Below are 26,591 nucleotides of genomic sequence, written 5' to 3'. Positions count from 1 at the left end.
TAGTAGTAGTGGCACTTGATGCAAGAAAGCAAGTGTAGGAGCTTATGCAGCATCAGCCAAAAAAAAAAAAAAAAAAAAATCACACCATACCCTCCAATTGCCTGTCCAGTTCCTCCTTAAATTTATTTAACCTATCAACTTCCACAACGACAGATGGAAGTTTGTTCCAGCAATTAACCACCCGCTGGCTAAAGGCAAATTTCCGCACATCTATTCTACATCTATCCTTTCTTAATTTGAACTTATGTCCCCGTATGTTCGTATTCTGAACAAGTGGGAGGATCCCATCAGAATTCAGCGTGCTCAACCCATTCAAGGCCTTATAGACCTCAATCAGATCACCGCGCAGGTGCCTAGTCTCCAGCCACTGCAATTTGCAGAACTTAAGCCTCTCTTGGTAAGAGGATCCCTTCATTCCCCTCACCAATCGTGTTGCTCTTCTCTGTACACGCTCAAGCAAATCTACATCCTTCCTAAAATGAGGCCTCCAGACCTGTACGCAGTACTCAAAGCGTGGCCTGACCATTGCCTTATACAGAGGGACAATCACCTCCTTTTCCCTGCTAGCAAAATTCCTATATATCATTGACAAAACCCCATGACCTGCCCTAGCAGCCTGTCTACATTGCTCAGAAAACTTCATATCTGACTGCACAATTACTCCCAGGTCTTTTTCATTTTCTACCACCTTAAGTGTAGTACCACACAGTTGGTACGTTTCTCTGGGGTTACTTCTACCCATATGCAGTACTTTGCATTTGTCAAGGTTAAACTTCAGTTGCCACTTCTTAGCCCATCTGCCCAAATTATCTAGATCCTGTTGCAGTAGCACACTGCCATTACTGTCATTAACAACCCTGCCAACCTTCGTGTCATCTGCAAACTTCGACATTAAGCCTGATATACCTTCATCAATATCATTGATAAATATACAAAACAACAGTGGACCCAACACCGAACCCTGTGGGACTCCACTAATAACATTAGTCCACGAAGAGCAGCACCCATTGATTACCACCCTCTGTCTTCTCCCACTTAACCATCCTTTTATCCATTGTAGCAACTTACCCTTAATACCATTCTGCTCCAATTTGTACAGTAGTCTTCCATGCGCAACAGTGTCAAAAGCTTTCCTGAAATCCAAGTATATGATATCAAAATTATTTTTTGCATCCAGTTCCTTTGTGACCACATCATAATAACCAATCAAATTTGTCAGACAAGACTTTCCCTTAACAAACCCATGCTGTGTCTGAATTATTGCTGCAGTCTTGTCTAGATGATCCTGCAATGCATCTTTAACCAGTGACTCCATTATTTTACCCGGAACAGAAGTTAAACTAACTGGTCTGTAATTATTCGTGTCACCCTTCGAACCTCCTTTGTGAATTGGGGATACATTTGCACATCTCCAGTCTGTGGGAACCTCCCCTGAATCCAAGGATGCTCTCATAATTATGGCTAAGGGTTTGCTTAGTTGCTTTGCCGCCTCCTTTAATATAACTGGATAGATCCCATCCGCCCCAGGTGCCTTTCTTATGTTTAACTTCAACAATTTCTCCTCCACTTTGCTCTCAGTTATTACAAAATCATTAAGCACACTGCTACAATTTGATAACCTTCTTCCATTTTCAAACTGTAATGATTCCTCACGTGTGAATGTAGATGCAAAATACTCATTCAGTTTGTTTGCTATCTGAGCAGGATCATCAACAGTCGAACCATCGATGTCAAGTGGACCAATCATATTCAGCCCCTTCCTTTTAGAGTTTATATAAGTAAAGAAATCCTTGCTGTTTTTCTTAGCATCTTTTGCCAAAGATTTCTCGTAATCCGCCTTTGCCTGCCGAACCTCCTTTGTGACCTGATTACAGACTAGCTTATATCTGCTACAGGCTTCTGCGTCGCCTGATAATTTATATGCATCCCATGCATTTTTCTTCTCTGTCACGAGTCTCATTAGTTCATTTGATAACCATTTAGGCCTAAACCTTGAACAATATTTCTTCATCGGTATGAAAAGTCTAGTAGCTTCCACGATTAATTCCTTGAATGCTTCCCACTTAGAATTTACTGTTTGTAACATCGTCAGTCGATCCCACTGTACAGAATTTAAAAACTGTCTGAGACCACTGTACTCCCCTTTACGGAAGCAAAAACCCTTTCCTTTACCCCTGACGGTAGTTACCTCTTTGAGTAAATCCCACTTCAGCACACTGTGATCACTGCCACCTAGTGGTTCCTTTATCTGCAAATTCTTAATACACGAATGATCACTGCTGATAACCAGATCAAGAGTATTACTTTCTCTGGTTGCCTCTCGAACATGCTGCTGCAGAAAACAATCATCCAATAAATCCACAAAAGTCTGACTAGTGTGTGAGTGACCAACCCACAAGTTCCAGTCAATATCTGGGAAGTTAAAATCCCCCATTATAAGACATTCTGATTTACTGGCCCACTCTATTTCTCTGTACAATTGTTCATTGTACTCATTCGAGTCATTAGGCCTATAACACACTCCTACTCTTATCTTTGCTTTTGCAGTGCTTATGTCACACCAAACTGACTCAACAGTGCACTGTCCATCTATATCAACTGGATGCACTTCTTTTGATTTTATGTTTTTCTTAATTAACAGCATAACACCTCCTCCCTTTCTGTCCTGTCTATCCTTTCTGTACACATTGTACTCCCCAAATTCCAGTTCTGCATTCCTTATATCTTTGTGACACCACGTCTCTGCTATCCCAACAATATCCGCCTTTGATGTCTTGACCAACACTTCAAATTCATCAAATTTATTTACTATACTTCTAGCATTGGTATACATGCAAGCATACATGCTCCTAAGTAGTATTGAAAATGAGAGAAAACTTCTGAGGCAGCCTCCATGGCTAATCTCTTCCATAAATAGCAACTTAATTTATACACACAAAAGAAATTAACTCCATATAACTAAGGTAAAACTTCAAAACTGCGTAATTGTAATCAAACATACATTTTGTCAGCTATGCCTACACAGCGGACATTTTCTTTCTCTTTTCATTCACAGCTTTCTATGGCTAGCTTATGTAACTGAAATTTGAAAGGGCAGCTTGCATAATAAGTTATGAAATTTAGTGAATTACTGATAATACTAAAACAGAGCAATATCACCCTTATTTGCATGGATTGCAAGTGTTAAACAGCAAATAATTATACATAATAAACAGCATAGTGCTTGTGTTAATATATAGCTCATACATGCTGCACAATGCCTCATTGTGAATTTCTTAAGAAGAGTTAATTTTCATCCTTTAATGTAAAAGTACTTTTTCTCTGAAGCACATCCATTTTCATTCTCACTTATATTGATAGCATATATACATGTAATGATGTAAAGAATCTGCATAGAGAAATCATGCATTTTGTATCGTTAGCAATCTCAATGTATCTTGGTTTCAGTGGTGTGAGCAAAATGGATTACAAATGCACTCAAAGTGTGAGTTAGAGGGATGTGAATTCTTTGTGATTCTGGAAACAATCCTGGAAAAAAGTAACCAGAAATGTATAATTTAAAAGTGACATATAGTGTACAGTAGTGAATTGAATTATTGTTATAGTGATATTTGACTGTAGCAGGTTTAGGCAGACTTTTCTTGAATTAGACAAGTTATTCACAAGTTGTGGGACCCAGTTCAGTCTGCATTGTAGATGTAGTCTGAATTATTTTAACTAAAAGTGCATAAAAACCCTGTACTATTGGTCAGGAAACTGAACTAACTTCGAAATACACTGCATTTTGAATAATTCAATATCAAATTAACAAGGTCATATTGTTTGTATATAAATTCATGTATTTTATCTAGAGAAGATTGACCCTGCATTGCACTGCAGCATAATGTAGAAATCCAACAGACCAGCAGTTTCAATATTTGACGAAGTTATATGTAATATGAGTGCAATGAGAATTAGTGTATAAGCTCAAATTTCTTATTAGATAAATCTAATTAAAATGTAACCTTCAGAAAATATCAGGGTGACAACTGTATATTATCAGATACAAATGCAAAAGGAAAGATTCCAAATTTGGATGCATCCAATAACAGTATGTTTTTGCACTTTTCAATGTCCAATGTTGATGGTTTTTAGTATAAGCCAACCATTTCTTTCAATTTTCCAATTTTAATTGTTTAAGACAAAGTTTTATGGATGTAGCAAGGGAGTTTTTCTGTTTCTATCAACCTCAGCTTGGATTTCGGGTGCTGTAATTCGTTGATTACATTTAGAAATCAGTGTTGCTTAATGATGCAGTCATCCTGATTGTGATTTTTCCTTTAAACTGCCAGTCTCCTTGAATCGTCGAATGGTATTTTGTACTCCTTTAAATGAAACATCTGGTTTTTTGTCAATATTTTTCATTGAATAACTTTCTTTATTTAGAGTTATATTAGCACTTCTTTTTTCAACATTCAGTTCCTTATTTCTTGCCATATTTATCACAAAACTTACACCAAACACTTTTCTGAATGAGGCATTTGATTTTATAAGTTACAGTCCTTACTCCTCAATTTATATTATTGCAAAACAGTCTAGAATACTCCCACAACCAAACTCCCACTTTCTAGAATTTTCTAAAATCAGCTACAACATTCAGGAATCTTCTGCAATGTCCTACCACATTCAGTTATCTTCTACACCTTTCTGGAATATTCTTGAATACAGCCACTCCCCGACTTATGTAAGAGTTGCATTCCACAGAACTCTACGTAAGTCAGAATTTCACTAAATGCTTATGCAGCACTTGCAAATTTGATTGAAGCAAAAAAGAAATGTTCAACGAACATGTAAATAGAATTATTTATTCAATTTTTTAAACTCATGTGCAGGAAATATTACAAAAATTTCAAAATTATAAAACTACAAAAAGAGAGAGGAGGTAGGCATAATGTCAGCAAGTTTTACCTTTTGAGCATTGTTACCAGAATTAACTCTCCAGCTGATAAGCACGCCGCTGCAGAAGTTGAGGGCTGTGGAGATTTAGAAGAGGTTTTTCCCAACACATCACAAAATTTCTCTGCAGCTGCAGAATCGGCACTGACGACTTCACCGCATAGTTTAATGTTTTGGAAACCAGCGCGATGCTTGAACCTATTAAACCACCCATTGCTTGCACCGAACTTGGCTTGGGGTTCGCTGTATTTAAATGCTTGCTTGAATGGCCATTGGACTCAAGGGCAGTTGCTTCTGAATCTGATTTTCCATCCATATTATTAATAGCTTTTCCATCTTCAATATAGCACCTGAATGCTGTTTTGTGATTACTGTTGATCCTTTAACATGTTCTTTTATACGCACACTATCCCTTAATTAATTTTGGCGCCTCCGTAGCCAGGTGGGCAGGAGCAGCAGTGCGTAGCACACGCTTCTTGATTAGACCGGGGTTCGAGCCCGTGACTACCAAATACGGAGGATGCGGAAAGGTCAGGGAATGACCACCGCATATCCCCGGAGCAATATGGCCCTAGTTGCTAATGCTCCTAAAAACCAAATAACAAACAAACAAACAACAAACTATCCCTTAAAACAGTATTCACTGTCGAAGCAGCAAGATCTAATTTCCATCTGCTTCGTAATTCTTAATTAATCATCCTCATTTCTAAATCAATTTTGTTTGGTTTCCTAGCACTGCCAGCACTTGCACTTTCCATTGGTCCCTATCTCTTCACCACTGTAAGAAGTAAATAGGAATGAAGAGAAGATTTTGAAAATTTATTTACGTTTTTTATATGATTGAAGATTTCAGTAAGGGGAACTCATTTCACCATAACGTAAAAACCCACACAATTCCAGTTATCGGTTTTATCGCAAATGCAATAAGATCGACTTTACTACCCATTTATAATAGATTGTGCTAATAGAAAAGCCCAATAAACTGGAAAGTGCAAATTGTTTTTATTGTTTTATGGTAGTGACCTCCAGAAATGTGCTTTAGAAAAATATCACAAAGGCATTCAAAATTGATTCTTATAACAGAACATATAATAACGATGAACGTGTAGTGCATTTTAATGATTTGAATTGGTAACTAATACAATTTACATTATAAAATGACTTTTTAGAGAGATAAATAACTTAGTTATATAACGAAAATTTCAACTTCCGAGGTCTTGGAACGAATTACTAAAAGAAAACAATGCGTTATTGGGTTTACATTAAGATATTTTCACGATACCTCCATTTATTCCTAAGGGATTCAAAATACGTTTCCACGATTTTTTTAAGTTTGCACCAGCCGGCAAAAATTTACGTAAAGTCGCATTTCCGTAAGCCGGGGATTGGCTGTATTCTAGAAATTTCTTAAATATCTTTTAAATATTATTCAACTTTTTTGATTTTTAATAATGTTGTAAGTAAACAGGTTGGTCCTATTTTAATAAAAACTTTGAAATTTAAGAAAAATGAAATGCGATTCCAAATTTTTAGGCACTATATTTTTTTCTTATTTGCAAGAATTTTGATAGATATAAAATTTTAAATTGGAATAATAATAACTTTGTGTTAACTTTTTTTTTTAACTTACTTTTCTGGAACTGTTACTCTTACATCAACTATATCTGGAGCAAAGGCACGTACATCATTAAACCTGTTGAGAAAAGAACACTTTTAATATGTTTTCAACAGTTAAATAATTTGAAATATACTTCAAAGAGAATTCACTTTTATTGTTTATATACACTGTTGAATAGCAGCAGAGCTTAAATAGCACGAGTTCTGCTAACAAAGAGTTCCCATCTCCTTGTTAGCTAGTTTGACCCTTCAGTAACTAGGTGCCTCCATAGCCAGGTGGGGAGGAGCAGCAGTGCGCAGCACATGCTTCTTGATTAGACCAGGGTTCGAGCCAGTGACCACCAAATACGGAGGATGTGGAAAGGTCAGGGAAAGGTCAATGACCACCGCATATCCCCAGAGCAATATGGCCTTAGTTGCTAATGCTCCTAAAAACCAAAATAACAACAACAACATAACCTTCAGTAACTCTGTGTCGATAATGATTTATATACACTGTGCTGCCACTTTATCAGGTACACCTACCTAGTAGCATGTTGAGCCTCCTTTAGCCTTCAAAACAACCTGAATTTTTCTAGGCATGGATTGAACAAGATGCTGAAAACATTGTGCAGGAATGGAGTGCCATGCAGACATGAGTGTGTCATGCAGTTCCTTGAGATTTGACGGAGGTGTAGGCCTGCAGCAAACAGCCTTTTCCAGCTCATGCCAAAGATGTTCAATAGGATTGAGATCCGTGGACTAAGCGGGCCACTGCAGCAAAGAAAAGTCATTGTCATGTTCATGGACCCATTCCATAGTGATTTGGGCTTTGTACACCGGCACATCATCCTGCTGAAAGTAACCACCTTACTGAGGATAAACTGTCAACATGAACAGATGGACTTGGTCAGCAACGATGTTTAGGTACAATGTGACATTCAGACGTGAATCTATGGGTATCAATGGACCCAAAATCTGCCAAGAAAACATTCCCTACACCACAACACTGCCTCCCACCACCTTGCACAGTAATTGTCAGACATGACGGGTCCATGGATTCATGGTGTTTTCGCCAAATTCTGAGCCTTCCATCAACATGATGCACCAGGAACTTCGACTCGTCAGACCAAGCAACTGTTTTCCAATCCTTGATAGTCCAGTGCTGGTGTTGCTGTGCCCACAGAAGATGTGCTCTCTTGTTCTTCAATGATAACAAAAGTACGCAATGTGGCCGTTGGCTGTTGTAGCCCATTCGCGACAAAGTGCGACTAGTGGTCCGGCGTGACATTTTGTTCTCCGCAAAGTTGAAGAGCACTGTTTTAGATAATTTTCATTCCAATTTAAATGTAAAAAGGTAAACTACAGCCATTATCAATCCACTGCAGGATGGAAGCCTCCTCAACAATTCATGGTGAGGGAATTTAAATGTACTCAGTAATAAATGAATAAATCGAAATTTTGTTATTTAATGCAAACCGAAAGTAAACCGCTAAAAGTTTATATTTTTCTGGTTCTCTTTTCGACGTTTCTGGACTTTCCCCTCAGGTGAAAGTCCAGAAATGAATTAAGACAAAAATTAGCTTTCAAACGATTATTATTTAATATAAAAATAAATCAAAATAGTACATTTTCATGATTAATCATATAAAAAATTTTACAATGCATTTGTTTGTTTGTTGATGGCCACAATGTCACACATCACGTCAGAATACAACCTTGTATTCTGATGTGATGTGCAACATTGTGGCCCATCTGTTTGCTTGCACAATTCTAGCCATCCTCCTCTGACCTCTCTCATAAACAAGTGATTTCTTTCACAGGAGTGCCACTGAGAGGATGTTTTCTGTTCGTTGCACCATTCTCAATACACCCTTGAAACTGTGATGCGTGAAAAGTTCAGGAGAACTGCCGTTTCAGCGATGCTTTGTCCGTCACGTCTTGCACCTACTACCATGCCACATTCGAAGTCCATTAGATTTTTTTTTTTTTTTTTTTGGTAGTTGTTGGCGCATCGGCTTCTGTGGCCATATTGCACCTCCCAAGGTTTTTGCAGTACTTTGATCCAAGCCCGAGGCGGGAATCGAACCCGCGACCTTTGGGTTGCCGTGCAGGTACTTTACCCACTCGGCTAGCCCGGTCGGCAGTCCATTAGATGATGATCAGTCGACTGTTGATGATCCTGCTCAGATAGCAAACAAACTGAATGAGTATTTTGCATCTACATTCACACGTGAGGAATCATTACAGTTTGAAAATGGAAGAAGGTTATCAAATTGTAGCAGTGTGCTTAATGATTTTGTAATAACTGAGAGCAAAGTGGAGGAGAAATTGTTGAAGTTAAACATAAGAAGGCACCTGGGGCGGATGGGATCTATCCAGTTATATTAAAGGAGGCGGCAAAGCAACTAAGCAAACCCTTAGCCATAATTATGAGAGCATCCTTGGATTCAGGGGAGGTTCCCACGGACTGGAGATGTGCAAATGTATCCCCAATTCACAAAGGAGGTTCGAAGGGTGACACGAATAATTACAGACCAGTTAGTTTAACTTCTGTTCCGGGTAAAGTAATGGAGTCACTGGTTAAAGATGCATTGCAGGATCATCTAGACAAGACTGCAGCAATAATTCAGACACAGCATGGGTTTGTTAAGGGAAAGTCTTGTCTGACAAATTTGATTGGTTATTATGATGTGGTCACAAAGGAACTGGATGCAAAAAATAATTTTGATATCATATACTTGGATTTCAGGAAAGCTTTTGACACTGTTGCGCATGGAAGACTACTGTACAAATTGGAGCAGAATGGTATTAAGGGTAAGTTGCTACAATGGATAAAAGGATGGTTAAGTGGGAGAAGACAGAGGGTGGTAATCAATGGGTGCTGCTCTTCGTGGACTAATGTTATTAGTGGAGTCCCACAGGGTTCGGTGTTGGGTCCACTGTTGTTTTGTATATTTATCAATGATATTGATGAAGGTATATCAGGCTTAATGTCGAAGTTTGCAGATGACACGAAGGTTGGCAGGGTTGTTAATGACAGTAATGGCAGTGTGCTACTGCAACAGGATCTAGATAATTTGGGCAGATGGGCTAAGAAGTGGCAACTGAAGTTTAACCTTGACAAATGCAAAGTACTGCATATGGGTAGAAGTAACCCCAGAGAAACGTACCAACTGTGTGGTACTACACTTAAGGTGGTAGAAAATGAAAAAGACCTGGGAGTAATTGTGCAGTCAGATATGAAGTTTTCTGAGCAATGTAGACAGGCTGCTAGGGCAGGTCATGGGGTTTTGTCAATGATATATAGGAATTTTGCTAGCAGGGAAAAGGAGGTGATTGTCCCTCTGTATAAGGCAATGGTCAGGCCACGCCTTGAGTACTGCGTACAGGTCTGGAGGCCTCATTTTAGGAAGGATGTAGATTTGCTTGAGCGTGTACAGAGAAGAGCAACACGATTGGTGAGGGGAATGAAGGGATCCTCTTACCAAGAGAGGCTTAAGTTCTGCAAATTGCAGTGGCTGGAGACTAGGCACCTGCGCGGTGATCTGATTGAGGTCTATAAGGCCTTGAATGGGTTGAGCACGCTGAATTCTGATGGGATCCTCCCACTTGTTCAGAATACGAACCTACGGGGACATAAGTTCAAATTAAGAAAGGATAGATGTAGAATAGATGTGCGGAAATTTGCCTTTAGCCAGCGGGTGGTTAATTGCTGGAACAAACTTCCATCTGTCGTTGTGGAAGTTGATAGGTTAAATAAATTTAAGGAGGAACTGGACAGGCAATTGGAGGGTATGGTGTGATTTTTTTTTTTTTTTTTTTTGGCTGATGCTGCATAAGCTCCTACACTTGCTTTCTTGCATCAAGTGCCACTACTACTACTACTACTACTACTACTAGATCACTCCTTTTCCCCATCCTTGCTATGGTTTGTACGCTTAACTTATACTAGAAAGGTTGTTCTGCTGCATTTATATCCACAACTGTGGTCATATGACTTGCAACGTTGTGGGACAAATCATTTGTGTGCACAGCATAGGTGTACCCAATAAAGTGGCAGACAGTGTCTGCCACTTTATTGGGTACACCTATGCTGTACGGATATATTTATATACATACATATGCACACATGACAATGAGAATAATATGAACCTGTTATTTCCAACTCAGCACCAAGAACTCAATACAAGTGAACACCTTCAGGACATTTCGGAACACCAATTGAGAACCAGGTACCAGTTTAAGGAGAGAATTAGTGGTCTTACGGGAAGGGTGTGGGAAAGATTCTTGTTTCCATATATTAAAAACATAAAAAGTGTCCCTCTGAATGTTACTGATTTCATTTACAGACATTTAACTCGACATTAAAAATTTCACTTACGGATTCAAACTCAATATTAATTATTATTATTATTTTTTTTGATCAGTCCCAATATGCCCCAATACATGTTGGAGGATCGTGTATATACACATCTGTGTACATAATAACTTTATATATATGTAAATATATAATCATCAGGGTTACTGAGGAGTCTAAAGCTATCTAACAATGAGGAGAAATCTAATCATTAGCAAGATCCATGCTGTACAGCTACTGAATGAACAAGGATGAGCTGACAATACAGAACTAACTTTGTCCTAACTATGTTAGGACAAAGCAATTGAGACTTATACTGGCTGGGACATTGTCTGGGCCAACAAGGTCTCTGCTGTGCTTGTCATGGAACCAGAATATACAGTATTAAATATGCTATTGAAATAATCATCAATATAGGTATTGATGATTATTTATATATATCATAGGTATCATTTATTTATACATATTTATAAATATTTATATTTATAAATATATATAAATAAATATATATTTATATAAATAAATAAATATAATAGGTATCATCAAAGTTAGCAACTTAAAGGCAAGTGGAAAATTAAGCAGAACAACTATAGTCTCTATATCAGCAAAGTAGGTACCACAGAAACTAAGATGATGAATACATGGAAACTGGAGCTAAACAATAAATATAGAAAATGGGGGTTCTTAACCTTTTTTAGGCTGGGATCCAGATTAAGCTTAAGAGTCGGCTTTACAAACCATGGTTCAGTTTTGAATTAATAACGTATTTCTTTTAATTATTTTACTGTTGTCTATATATTAAGGGTCAGTGTTATTAAATTATAACTAATGCTCAGGAGACTGGGTAGTTGAAAAAATATTAAAATATAATTAATAATTTAAAATGTGATTAAATTATGATTAATAAAGTTGATGACATCGTATAGCACATATCTTTTAAGGGCACCAAAAGTGATATTGTACACATTGGCACTAATGACATTAAGAGTAGAAGATCTGTGGAATTACTTAACAAATACAGAGCAATTTTGGGGGAAAAAAAGTGACTTGGGGTTAAATTTGAAAGTGTCTGCAATTCTGTCCAGACACAATAGAAAGGAGTATATGATGAGAGTTTTGTCAATCAATCTGGCCCTGGAGAGACTGTGCAAGGCTCATGGGGTAGAATTTTTCTCAGCATGGTCTGTGCTTGTTAATAGGAGAGACTGCTTCTACAGGGATGGGATACACATAAATAGAAAGAGTGCAAGAATATTTGTTGATACTATTGAGGAAGTGTTAGGTAGGTCAGAAAGCTGCTAGCTTGGGAGCATATACAGACTAATATTCTAAAAATAACCACAGGCAGAGGTGAAAGTAATTCTTATACTGCTTCTATTGGAATGTGCAGCAGCCTGGAAAGTAAGATGCTTGGAATTTCAAGGTCTGCTGTGGGTCATCATGGAACAAATAAATACATGAGCTGTTAGGGTAACTAAGATTAAGAATATGTGCATGTATACCTGTATTTACACCAATGCTAGAAGCATAGTAAATAAATTTAAAGCACTGAATGTACCTCCATGCTTAAACACTCGAGTAATCAAGTGTTTAAGCATGGCGGTATAGTATTAAGTCCATTTAATTACAGCAGACTTAATGATAAGCTAATATGTCACTGTTGACCATTTTGAGGAAAGTCATGATGTAACATGCAAAATACTGATCCAGGAAAGGAGTAGTCATCTGTGAGTGATGATTTGAAAATCTTGTGATATGTCTGGTAATGATGGCTAGTGATGACATTTGTCTGTGCATATGGCACTGTCAGGCACTTTTAATTATAAATAGTGTTTCAGCATAAAGCACAACTTGAAGATACAAGGGTATAGAGGATATGGGAGAATGGAAGTCATCATCATCTTTGTATTCAAAAAATTAAAAATTATAAATATAATTAATGCCAATAATAAAGAAAGTGTAAAAAACCAATAAAAATCAGAGCTCCCAGATTTTCCAACAACTATGAAATATAGAAACCTTTATTAAAAGTTAAATGGCATCTCTGTTAACAAGTCTTTAAATGAAGAACAGCAAAAAATTTAAGAAAACTTTAGTGGAAGTTACAAGATGTATGTGGAGAGGAGGTCCATAAATACATAAATGCCATGGTGGGCCCAAGAAGTTAGAGAAAATAAAAAGTATTACAGAAAAATCCTGTTACAATTGACATGTAGAGTCGCACATGTAGAGTTACAGTTTGGGAGCTTCAAAACTGTAGAGTTGGGATGAGCTTGAGGGAAGGGATTGTGAGGGGAGAGATTGTGTTTGTGTCTACAGCTGCAGTTGATAGATCCTGGTCTGTGTTAGATACTTCAAGAAAACCACTACAAAAGAAGAGATTGTAACGCCTGAGGTATCCACCAGTGCAGCTCAGGAATATCAATATCACCAGCCAGAGAATCATGATTCCTGCCATTCTCTTCAGTAACATCTTTAGCTGCCATACACACATCAGTGCTCAATAAAGTGCCAACACAGAAAATATGGTAACAGTCTACACAGGGTCTACAGAGTGGCAAGGAATGAAGCCCAAACTTCAGTCATACAGTCTGCTATCAATCATGATAGCAGACCAAACTGGGTTTCTCCACCCCTCAGGAAAAACAGAGCATTCTTACATATGTAGATTGAGGAAGAAAAGGACATGCAAGTGTTTAGTGGAGGTTTTTTTCACAACTTGCTATAGACAAAACTCAAAAAAGCTGACCAAATCATATGGTAATTCCCCCCCCCCACCACAAATTAAATCAGGACTAAATATTTAAGAATTCTAATTTAAATCTGTAAGTCCTGAAGATTTCCTTTGTCATCTTTACAAAATTTAGAATTAAAATGTAAGCTCCATGAGCAGTTATTTATTCATCATTACTTCTTAAATAATTTGGTATCTTTGCTGAGTGATGGTTGTGATTTTAATCAGAAACTGTGGAACCAACTGGCATTGACAGTTGAAAATTCATAGTAACTACTGGGAAATGGTAGATGTTTTGTGTGTAAAATGGATTGCACAAGTGGTAAGAATTGTAATTTGTGATCCTGGAGATATATAAATAAGAAGTTACAGATGAAAAGGGTGCACAAATATGAACTGAAGTGAATGAAGGTCAGTCACATATACATATAATTCAATTAAAATAGAAGTTGACAAGAATTTTAAGCAGCAGGTAAGTCTCTTCTTTTACAACTTTTAGGAAACATTTTATTAATTGCAAAAGTGATGATAAATTTTTTAGCTGTATTCATTAATATTAATACAGCTAATTTTAAAAAAATTAGCTGTATTAATGTCACTGCCAGAGTGCCACCACTGAAGTTTTCAAATAGCCAAGATTCAAATCCAGAATTTTGCATGAGCCAAACATTAAAACAGTAAAGCTTATATGTTCAATATGAATGAAAAACCCTTTTTTTTTTCTGTTAATCTTAAAATGTTAGTAAATTAGTTACAGCTAATTTGTAACTAAATATTATTTATATTTAGTTTAACTATTAATAAATTATAACTAAGTATAACTAAATCAAAGATCTTTGATTTAGTTATAGCAAGAAAAAAATGGTGGCGCCCAAAATGCATAATGGTAAATGAATGTATTCTTGTAAATTATTACAAAGATTACTGCACTTGTTGATATTTCCTATCTAATGGAAAATACACTGGAAGCTCAATTTAATTAAGAGAACCTTCCTTTCATACATCATGCAACAGAAGTGGGATCCAAACCTCAGAATATACATGATAAATTATGGAGCAGTTGACTTCAGACAACTGCAAACAATACTCTTTGTATTTCCCTACAAAATAATTCATTATTCAAGCCACACAGTAACAGAATCAGATAAGAGAAGGTACAACATATTAGTTATAATTAAAGTGCATTACTCTTGTTGTCTGTATGTGGCACACCACGAATCACCCACACGTTAAATTTGGAATAGACCATGTCCAGAATATGCAGAAATAAAAAACCCAAAAAGGTTCCAAAAAGTGACATTAGAGTATGAATGGTGTTAAAAGAAGTCAATATGCAAAGTAAATCTCATAACATGACTAGTGAGCACATGTATTAAATATGATAAAGCAGATGCAATCACTACTTACTACTACAGTAACAAGCAAAAGTCAATATGGTACTGCAAATGAAAGATCTTGCTTTGTTGGTATAGTTCTTTTACCAAAATATGCCTTAGTTAGTCTTTCAGGTCACTCTAAGATATCTAGGATGGTTTGAACATGGAAATTAACTGCTGAGTTGTAAATGGCTGTTTCAATAAAATTGCTGTTGGAGTGGCTGATGGTGCCACAAAATGCACACTTGTCCACAAGTGTCAGAATGGTGCCGCAACTAGATATTTCATAGGCAATTCTCCACGAAGCTTTGATCCATCTGCAATGGTTTCCTTCAAAGAGCCATGTATAAAATCTATGTTATCCGATTTATAAAATCTATGTTATCCACAACAATGCACAAACTTTGCTCTAATTTGTGAGGCTCATATCTGACAAAGTGGAAGTGTGCATACCGATAATTTTTTGTTATGGGGGGGGGACATTGCCTCAATCTGTTATATCTAATCTACATTTGTATATAATGGAAATGTATTTAATATTTAATTTGGAATATACAAGTTAGAATTAATTTAGATACTATACACATTATGAAGTCTTCAAAATAGGAAATACACAATATATATACACACTCAGTGATCTCTGAATTATGATTGCCCACCCATTACCATGTTGGGCCATTGTTTGCACAGATAATAGCTGCTATTCACCTAAGCACTGACTCCAACACATGTCTGAAGATGTGGGTAAGGATCTGCAGATATGCTACATGCCAGGCTTTCCACAATTTGGAATAGGTAACAGTTGCATGTCCATATGCCTCACTTCCCATTCCAAAAAATCCCACGGTTGGTCAATTGGACTAAGTCAGGTGAATTTTGAAGGCCAATTAAGATGGGTGATATCTTCACTTCTTTACTGGGCTACCCCATATTTCATTAAAACTGGACAATATAAATCACAAGTGTGTAAAGGAACCTAACAGCTTCAATATGTCAATATAACTTAGTTATACAATGTATTGACATATTGAAGTATGTCTGCCATGTTTTTTATTTCAATTTATTTCTTCATACATCTTGAGTTATCTATATACAGATACACACTAAAGTTGATTTTGCATTAGCAATGCTTACCTAATACTGGGCAGGCCCACCTTTTTCACATAATACAGCCTGTATGTGCCTTGGCATGGACTTCTGAAGGTGCTGCAGGGTGTCCTGTGATAGTGCTACCTATGTGTTGCACAACGAGTCCAGTAATGCCTGCACATTGTCAAGAGGATTGTCAGCATCAAATGTCCTTTTCCAGTAGGTCCCAAACACACTCAGTTGAGTTCAGATCGGCGAGTTGGGCAGCCATGAAAGGATAAAGAAATCATTTCCTGAAACCAGTTAGTAATCTGCTGGGCCCTGTGGCATGGTGTATTGTCTTGTTGATAAATGCTAGAGTTGTCTGGATACACTGTCATCTTGAAGGGGTGTACTTGGTTGGCAACGATAGAAAGGTGAGCATTTCCATTGAGCTGTTGATAATGGTAATCAGAGGACTCAGGGCATTCCACAAAAACAGTCTCCAAACCGTAACACTACTGCCTGCCAAACACCAACAGTGCATACAGGTGCCATGGCCTCATGTTGTTTTCTCCAAATGCAGATATGTCCACTAGCATGACAATTGGAAACAGGATTCATCAGATCAGGTTACAGATTTCCACATGGCAGTGGTCCAGCATTGGTGATGACATTGTGCACTGGAGAATTGTTTTCATGAAGCATCCAACCTTTTTTCATACAGAACTTCAATGTATTATGTTTAATTAACAGTCTGTTTTAGTGGGACATATTCAGCCATAACAATTCCTTTAAGATCGAAGAAAACAAGAAGCATGGTTTTCATTTTTGATTTTGAGATACTTGCTTTTTTTCGATCTGGGGGATTGTTTAGCTTTCCAATATATTGACTGTCTTTTAGTTTCTGGATCATACTGGAACAGCCAACTTTCATCACAAATAATTAAAGTACTTAGAAAATCTGAATCTTCCAAATTTCTTTTCAACAAAACATCTTCAAAAACTTGGAGTCTTCTCATTCTTTATCTTCATTCAAAATTTTTGGCACCATCTTGGCATGCACTTTTCTCATGACTACATTTTCAGTTAAAATTTGTCTGTTTCTTTGTCCATATTGAGTTTTGATTTAACCATTCTAATACCTAAACAATGATCACTTCTAATCAATATCTTTATCTGGTCCGTGTTTTCATCAGTTTTCTTGGCCTGGTTGTTCATTGTCTTCACATTCTCTCTTCCTTCTAAAAATCTTTTATGCTATTCAAACACAGAAGCTCTTGACATAGTATCTTCCCCATAAACTTGACATAACAACTCATAACTTTCAGTTGGTGTTTTCTTTAGTTTAGTTAAAAATTGAGGTTGATTATTTGTTCAATTCTTTTGTCTATCATTTTTCAGGCAAACTGCAAAAACACAAGGTAATGAAAATCTGTCTCACTCTAAAGTGAATGAGTGTGTTGCAATGTGACTTGGTAGATATATATGCAAAGTATGTTTCAGAAATATCTGGTCATCACTTCAGAAGAAAAGGTCAATTGACTCCAAATTATCAGGATGTGTTTTGGGAATGTTTTAGGTTTCAATTTTGATTAAAAATAAATATCAATGAAAGTATGTTTCATTGCGTTAACGTTTATTCAAAGTTAAAAGAACTGCCCAAACACTGAAAATGTCGGGCATTTCTTGAAAAGGAAAAGTCAGACTGACAGCACATTTTCTGTGGTATAACTGATTGGTCACTGGGAAGGTTTTAGGCCTGATTCTGATTCCATACCACTATTCCACCCTTACAGAAGTATTACTATAAATTAGAACAACTGTTCTGATTCTTTTAAAAATTCCAGGACTAACTTATAATATTTTTATAGATTTTTTATCAAATTTCACTTTGATAGATTAGCCCATTTCTCCTGTACATCAGTCCCCACTTGTGGTTTACCAAACATGTGAATGAACATTGTGTGAAGCTTTGTAAAATGATTTCCAAGTAGAACAGCAAATTTTAACCTGGTTAAAATTTTTTTTAAATTAAGGTTTACTTATTTAATAATAAAGAAAATCAAAGAGAGATTCTGCTTATTCAGTGGCCAGAAACTACAACAAATATATAGGTCAACTGAAGGAGAACATTTTCTTCTTCAAGGTCAATCAAGTGGCATTAAAGAAATTCAGTCCCTAATGAATACTTGTTGTTACCAAATAACTCAAACCTAACATTTTCCTATTAAATAGTTCTCTTGCTTTCGACATTTTGAAAAGGCACAAGAAAATTAAAATGTATTACATTTATAATATAGTAACATGTAAATTTAATGATAACTAAATACATACACCCTGTCCTTGAAACCAGGAAAGCAAATATTTCCACCAGTTAACAGAATGTTGTTGTATAAATGTGGCTGTATGTCTGGAAAAAAGAAAAAAAAAATACTATTTCAACAAAATTAAATTGCATGTCTTAAATATTGTGAAAGGCAAATGAGAGGTTGTAATATAACTTTCTGAAAGGTTACTTAGTATTTACTAATGAAGATACCTGACTCTACATAATTTTTTTGGCTCTGTTTTTTAATATTATACAGGCAACCCTTGTATAACACAGACTTCTACAACACGGTTTCACTCTAACACAATTGATAAATGCAGCAATTCTCGCAAAACACAGTTACAGAATTGTGGCAAACCATGCATAACACAATATTTTTGAGCTTTTGTGCGGAGAAAAACCTGCTATTATGTTGGATATAATTTTTCATTACCATTCTTTCCTGTGAATTCCATCTGTTAACTCGCTAGTTGTTATGCATAAAAAAATATTGGGAAATCCCTGTAATTTATTTTGTTGAGAAATCCTCGTGGTAGGTTCCGTACTATTGAACTTGTGCTTGTCGTATTGGAATAATTTTTTTTTGTAAATTAAATTCAGGCTTTAAATTATGCCTAAGGAAATTAGGCATAATTTGGGTAACTGCCAATTTATTTAAAGAATGGATTCTAAACTGTTTAGTTCCAGCTGTAGAAAATTATTTAAAGTGGAAAAATTTAGATTTCAAAGTTTTATTACCATTGGATAATGCGGCAGGCCATCCAAAAGATTTAAGTCATCCAAAAATGTTCCTACCACCTAATACAGCTTCTTTAATTCAGCCATTAGATCAAGGCATTATACCTACCTTTAAAACTCATTACATCAGAAAATCGTTACAATAGATTTTGGAAAAAATTGATTCCAATTCTATTGAAGTGATGGAGGCATGGAAATATTTTTCAATTGTGGACTGTATCAGAATCATAGCTTTATCGCTCAAAGAAATAAAACCAACACGTGCGTGTTGGAAAAATGTATGGCCAAAGTCAGTTCATTTAGGAAATATGGTCCAACCGGCAGAAAACAGAATTGGTGCAATAGTAGAACTTGCTAAGTCGGTAGGAGAGGAAGGTTTTGATGATATGACTACTGAAGACGTTCACGAATTACTGGTAGAAAAACAGAGCCACATTAACGCTATGGCCAAACCAGCCATGGCTGAAGGCCTCATTTTCAGTGTAAATATTTTCTAAAGTGCTGATAAAAATTTCTAATAATGATAATAAACCAAGAAAATGCATAATATAAAAGCATTCTTAAACTGAAGTGTTTAAATTTTATTCTTATACCTTTTTATTGTACAATAAATAAGTTAAAAGTTTCTAGTCAAATTGTTTTTATTATTACTTTATTTTTCAAGTCAAAAAAACAAAACATTTTTGACCTCTTAGTTTACATTTTTATCAAGGAATTATCATTCACAATATAAATATAAAGACCTATGTAGTATTTGTATTTACATGTGTAATATATAAAGTCAATTAGTATTAGTTGAGGCATATGATGAAAGAAAGCAAGCTTATACAGCATCAGCCAAAATAAAAACCTTTCCATTTCACCCATCCAGTCACTCCAAATGTTTGTCTAGTTCAGCCTTAAATTTATTTAAACTATCAACTTCCACAACAACAGATGGAAGTATGTTCCAGCAATCAACTACCTGCTGTCTAAAGGCAAACTTCTGCACATCTATTCTATAACTGTCTTTTTTCAATTTGAATCTATGCTCCCTTAAGTTCTTAATCTGAGCAAGCAGAAGTATCACATCAGCACTGAGCCTGATCAAACCATTCAAGGCCTTATACACCTCACTCAGATCACTTCACAGGTGCCTAGTCTCCAGATGCTGCAACTTGCAGAATTTAAGCCTCTCTTAGTAAGAGAACCCCCCTTTGTTCCTCTCACCAATCTTGTTGCCCCTCTCTGTACTCATTCTAGCAACTGTACATCCTTCCTAAAATGAGGCCTCCAGACCTGTACGCAGTACTCAAGGTGTGGCCTGACCATTGCCTTATACAAAGGGATAATTACATCCTTGTCTCTGCTAGCAATGTACAATTGTGCAGAGAAATAGAGAGGGCCAGTAAATCAGAATGTCTTGTTGTTATTTGTTTGTTATTTGGTTTTTAGGAGCATTAGCAACTAAGGCCATATTGCTCCGGGAAATGCGGTGGTCATTGCCTGACCTTTCCGCATCCTCCGTATTTGGTGGTGACAGGCTCGAACCCCGGTCTAATCAAGAAGCGTGTGCTACGCACTGCTGCTCCTTCCCACCTGGCTACAGAGGCGCCAGAATATCTTGTAATGAAGGATTTTAACTTTTCAGATATTGACTGAAACTTGCGGATTGGTTTCTTGCATGCTAGCAACATTTTGTGGATTTAATGGTTAGTTAGTTACTTTTGGTTTTTAGGAGCATTAGCAACTAAGGCCATATTGCTCCAGGATATGCGGTGGTCATTCCCTGACCTTTCCGTATCCTCTGTATTTGGTGGTGACGGGCTCGAACCCTGGTCTAATCAAGAAGCGTGTGCTATGCACTGCTGCTCCTTCCCACCTGACTACGGAGGCACCTCGGATTTAATGGAGGATTGTTTTCTACAGCAACATGTTCGAGGGGCAACCAGAGGGAGTAATACTCCTGATCTGATTATCATCAATGATTATTCATGCATTAAGAATTTGCAGATAAAGGAACCACTAGGTGACAGTGATCAGAGTGTACTGAGATGGAATTTACTTAAAGATGTAACTACCATAAAGGGGAAGGATTTTTGTTTTCGTAAAGGTGACTTTTTTTTTTTTTTATGAAAACCCCAAATACGAAAGGTATCAAAACCTATAGTACTTAGTACAATGCATGGGTTGAAGGAGAAGTATGGGGGGAGGGGAATGCTGGAAACTTTGCTCTAGAGACTAAACATGGGTTTCACCACTTTATGCCTCCAATAAGCAAAGTGGTGGTATTTCACCGGTTGATGAAAGTCATCTACCACCTACAGTGGTCTCAGACAGTTTTTAAATTCTATATAGTGGGATCAACTGATGATATTAAAAACAGCAAATTCTAAATGGGAAGCCTTCAAGGAATAAATCTTGGAAGCTACTAGGCTTTTCATACCAGCTAAGAATACTGTTCAAGGTTTAGACCTAAATGGATGTCAGATGAACTGATGAGGCTCGTGGCAGAGAAGAAAAATGCATGGGATCCATATAAATTATCAGGTGACACAGAAGCCTATGGAAGATATAAGCTTGTTTGTAATCAAGTTCAAAAGGAGGTTATGCAAGCAAAGGCTGATTACAAAAAAATCCTTGACAAAGGATGCAAAGAAAAACAACAACAATGACTTCTTTACTTATGTAAACTCTAGAAGGAAGGGGATGAATCAGATTGGTCCACTTGACGTTGGTGATTCGACTGTTGATGATCCTGCTAAGATAGCTGACAAACTGAATGAGTATTTTGCATCTACATTCACACATAAGGAATTCTGTAAGAAAGGGGAGGACAGAAGTTTACTAAACTCTAACAGGGAGCTAAACGATTTTGTAGTAATAGTAGTAGTAGTGGCATGTGATGCAAGAAAGCAAGTTTATGAGCTTATGCAGCATCAGACAAAAAAAAAAAAAAAAAAAATCAAACCATTCCCTCCAAATGCCTGTCCAGTTCCTCCTTAAATTTATTTAACCTATCAACTTCCACAACGACAGATGGAAGTTTGTTCCAGCAATTAACCACCCGCTGGCTAAAGGCAAATTTCCACACATCTATTCTACCTCTGTCTTTTCTTAATTTGAATTTATGCCCCCTTAGGTTCTAATCTGAACAAGTGGAAGGATCCCATCAGAATTCAGCGTGCTCAATCCATTCAAGGCCTTATACACCTCAATCAGATCACCGTGCAGGTGCCTAGTCTCCAGCCACTGCAATTTGCAGAACTTAAGCCTCTCTTCGTAAGAGGATCCCTTCATTCCCCTCACCAATTTTGTTGCCCTTCTCTGTACACGCTCAAGCAAATCTACATCCTTCCTAAAATGAGGCTTCCAGACCTGTACGCAGTACTCAAGGCGTGGCCTGACCATTGCCTTATACAGAGGAACAATCACCTCCTTTTCCCTGCTAGCAAAATTCCTATATATCATTGACAAAACTCCATGACCTGCCCTGGCAGCCTGTCTGCATTGCTCAGAAAACTTCATATCTGACTGCTCAATTACTCCCAGGTCTTTTTCATTTTCTACCCCCTTAAGTGTAGTACCACACAGTTGGTACGTTTCTCTGGGGTTACTTCTAGCCATATGCAGTTCTTTGCATTTGTCAAGGTTAAACTTCAGTTGCCACTTCTTAGCCCATCTGCCCAAAATATTTAGATCCTGTTGCAGTAGCACACTGCCATTACTGTCATTAACAGCCCTGCCAACCTTTGTATCATCTGCAAACTTCGACACTAAACCTGATATACCTTCATCAATATCACTGATAAATATACAAAACAACAGAGGACCCAACACAGAACCCTGTGGGACTCCACTAATAACATTAGTCCACGAAGAGCAGCACCTATTAATTACCACCCTCTGTCTTCTCCCACTCAATCATCTTTTTATCCATTGTAGCAACTTACCCTTAATCCATTCTGCTCCCATTTGTACAATAGTCTTCCATGCTCAACAGTGTCAAAAGCTTTCTTGAAATCCAAAAATATGATATCAAAATTATTTTTTTGCATCCAGTTTCTTTGTAACCACATCATAATATCCTATCAAATTTGTCAGACAAGACTTTCCCTTAACAAACCCATGCTGTGTCTGAATTATTGCTGCAGTCTTGTCTAGATGATCCTGCAATGCATCTTTAACCAGTGACTCCATTATTTTACCCGGAACAGAAGTTAAACTAACTGGTCTGTAACTACTCGTGTCACCCTTCGATCCCCCTTTGTGAATTGGGGATACAATTGCACATCTCCAGTCCGTGTGGACCTCCCCTGAGTCCAAGGATGCTCTCATAATTATGGCTTAGGGTTTGCTTAGTTGCTTTGCCGCCTCATTTAATATAACTGGATAGATCCCATCCACCCCGGAAGATAGAAGGTGCCTTTCTTATGTTTAACTTCAACAATTTCTCCTCCACTTTGCTCTCGGTTATTACAAAATCATTAAGCATCCTGCTACAATTTGATAACCTTTTGCCATTTTCAAACCTTAATAACTCCTCATGTGTGAATGTAGATGCAAAATACTCATTCAGTTTGTTTGCTATCTGAGCAGGATCATCAACAGTCGAACCATTGATATCAAGTGGACCAATCAGATTCATCCCCTTCCTTTTAGAGTTTATATATTCCTTTAGAGTTTATAATTCAAATTAGATATTCCTTGAATGCTTCCAACTTAGAATTTACTGTTGGTAACATCGTCAGTTGATCCTAGCATTGTCGCTGTTGTGGGTATTATTGCATCAGGCAATCATGTAACCAATCACTGCCTGTAATAAAGATATTTAATAGGTAAAGAAATTCTTGCCTTCGCCTGCCTAACCTCCTTTGTGACCTGATTACAGACTAGCTTATATCTGTCATAGGCTTCTGAGTCGCTTGATAATTTATATGCATCCCATGCATTTTTCTTCTCTGTCACGAGTCTCATTAGTTCATTTGAAAACCATTTAGGCCTAAACCTTGAACAATATTTCTTAATAGGTATGAAACTTTTAGTAGCATCCACGATTAATTCCTTGAATTCTTCCCACTTAGAATTTACTGTTGGTAACATCATCAGTTGATTCCACTGTACAGAATTTAAAAATTGTTTGAGACCATTGTACTCACATTTACGGAAGCAAAAACGTTTTCCTTTACCCCTGATGGTAATTATATCTTTAAGTATCCCACATCAGTACACTGTGATCACTGCCATCTGGTGATTCCTTTATCTGCAAATTCTTAATACACGAATGATCACTGCTGATAACCAGATCAAGAGTATTACACTCTCTGGTTGCCTCTTGAACATGCTGCTGCAGAAAACAATCATCCAATAAATCCAAAAAAGTCTTTGTGGGAAATCCAGTTATATTGAAGGAGGCAGCAAGGGAAGTAAGCACACCCTTAGCCATAAGTATGAGAGCATCTTTAGATTCAGGGGAGGTCCCCATGGACTGGAGATGTGCGAATGTATCTCTAATTCACAAAGGGGGTTCAAAGGGTGACACAAATAATTATATACCTGTTAGTTTAACTTCTGTTCCGGGGAAAATAATGGAGACACTGGTTAAAGAAGTGATGCAGGATCACTTAGACATGACTGCAGTAATAGTTCAGACATAGCATGGGTTTGTTAAGGGGAAGTCTTGTGTCTGACCAATTTGACTGGATACTATGATGTGGTCATACAAAGGAATCGGATGCAAAAAATAATTTTGATATCATATACTTGGATTTCAGTAAAGCTTTTGATTCTGTTGCACATGGAAGACTGCTGTACAAATTTGAGCGGTCTAGCATTAACAGAAAGTTGCTGAAATGGATAAAGGGATGGTTGAGTGGGAGAAAGCAGAGTGGTAATGAATGGACACTGCTCTATGTGGATTAATGTTATTAGTGGAGTCCCCTAAGTCTCAGTGCTGGGCCCATTGTTGTTTTGTGTATTTATCAATGAAGGTATATCTGGCTTAATGTCCAAGTTTGCAGATGATACAAAGGTTCATAGGGTTGTTAATAACAGTAAAGACAGTATGCTACTGCAACAGGATCTAGAAAAGTTAGGCAGAATTAAAGCAATTTTGCTGTAAATTGACTGGATAATTTGGTCCTGAGCATCAGTAAAGAAGATTCTGATGAAGTAAGGCACTTTAGCAGCTACAAAATTCAATAATTCAGAGCGGCAACTGGATAGTACTAAATATTTTAATAAATTATATTAATAGCCACTGTCTCTTCTTCCACAGCAAATTTTTTTTAATGTGCATACTAGTATGTCTGCTGTTATATGCAAATACTTTCTACTTATAGAGAAAAACAACAGTAGTACTACAATATAACTTTAAAGTCTTAAATTGTACATAACGATTTTTTATTCAAAGGTTTAATGATATGATAATAAAAAGTAAAAATGAATGATAATGAATATTATAGTAACTCCACAACCTCTCTTCCCTCATTATTTTCAGTCTGAATAAATAATTTAAATGATACCTTCAGGAGTGGCTTCAACGGCTTGCACAATAGCCTCACTAATTCCCATCTCTTGAATTCCAACATCTGAGGGATGGAAAAGAATTTCTGGAACTTGGAATCTTTCATTATTCATTCTAATAATCTATAAAGATAATTAAAATAAGTAAATAGAAAAAATAATCAAAACTCAAACTAAAAAATGTACGAAAAAAGTTATAAAAAGTTATACAATGAAACCTGCTATAAGTGGTGAATTTTTATGGGTTCTGTGTTATCTGTTATTGTTGGGTTTTACATAAAGAGACCATGTTGCACCAAACATTGAATATTGTCTGTGCAAGTGCGTGTTTTTGGACTGAGTTGTATGCTGTGTGGGCTACAAACTCAGAATAACTTGCAGGAGAAACTCTACTCCCTTCACATGAGATTGACTAACTAGTCTTGATGAAGAGGTCTTCAGAAATTCCTCTAGTCATGAATGGGACTCAAACCCAGAACTTTCCAAATGAGTGACAAGTGATGAAACCACTATACTGTCATGGTGAACTTTTGTGCTAGTGAACGCTGACTTGTCTAATGCAAACAGCAAGACTCTCTCTCTTTTTAAAAAAAAAAATTTAATTTTTAAAAATATTTTAAAAAAAATCTATTTAAAAAAAAAGATTAAAACATAATATTTAACATCAAAAGTATTGAACATCAACATTGACTGTCTGATCATTTCTTATAGTGAAGCTTTGATTAACATCACCTTTGCCTGTTGGTTTCTGTGAGCTTCTTCATAAAGGATTAAAGTATCTTCATTACACTTATTGTTTCCTTTATGGGGTATAGTGCAGTAGTACTATTAGAAAATTTTCAATTTAGAAAACTCACACATTTAAGTTTTCTAAATTTTTAAAACTTAGAAAACTTAAACATTAAGCTTGATATACCTTCATCAATATCACTGATAAATATTGTAAAC

General features: G+C 36.7%; 1 protein-coding gene across 1 annotated transcript in view; it reads right to left on the bottom strand.

Moving 5' to 3' along the window:
• The window catches only part of Arp6 (Actin-related protein 6), an 80,585-nt gene that overhangs the window by 6,448 nt on the left and 47,546 nt on the right, over positions 1–26,591 (bottom strand). The window contains exons 8-10 of the mRNA XM_090380031.1: positions 25,643–25,766; positions 18,407–18,482; positions 6,566–6,628 (exon numbers count right to left, since the gene is read on the bottom strand). Coding sequence (XP_090236157.1) covers positions 6,566–6,628; positions 18,407–18,482; positions 25,643–25,766 — 263 coding nt within the window. The remainder of the gene's footprint in view (positions 1–6,565; positions 6,629–18,406; positions 18,483–25,642; positions 25,767–26,591) is intronic.

Source organism: Mastigoproctus giganteus, chromosome 8 (assembly GCF_048544385.1).
Source record: "Mastigoproctus giganteus isolate SK-2022 chromosome 8, ASM4854438v1, whole genome shotgun sequence".
NCBI lineage: Eukaryota > Metazoa > Arthropoda > Arachnida > Uropygi > Thelyphonidae > Mastigoproctus > Mastigoproctus giganteus.
The sequence above is the reverse complement of the archived record's forward strand: the minus strand, read 5'-3'. Positions and strand labels throughout refer to the sequence as shown.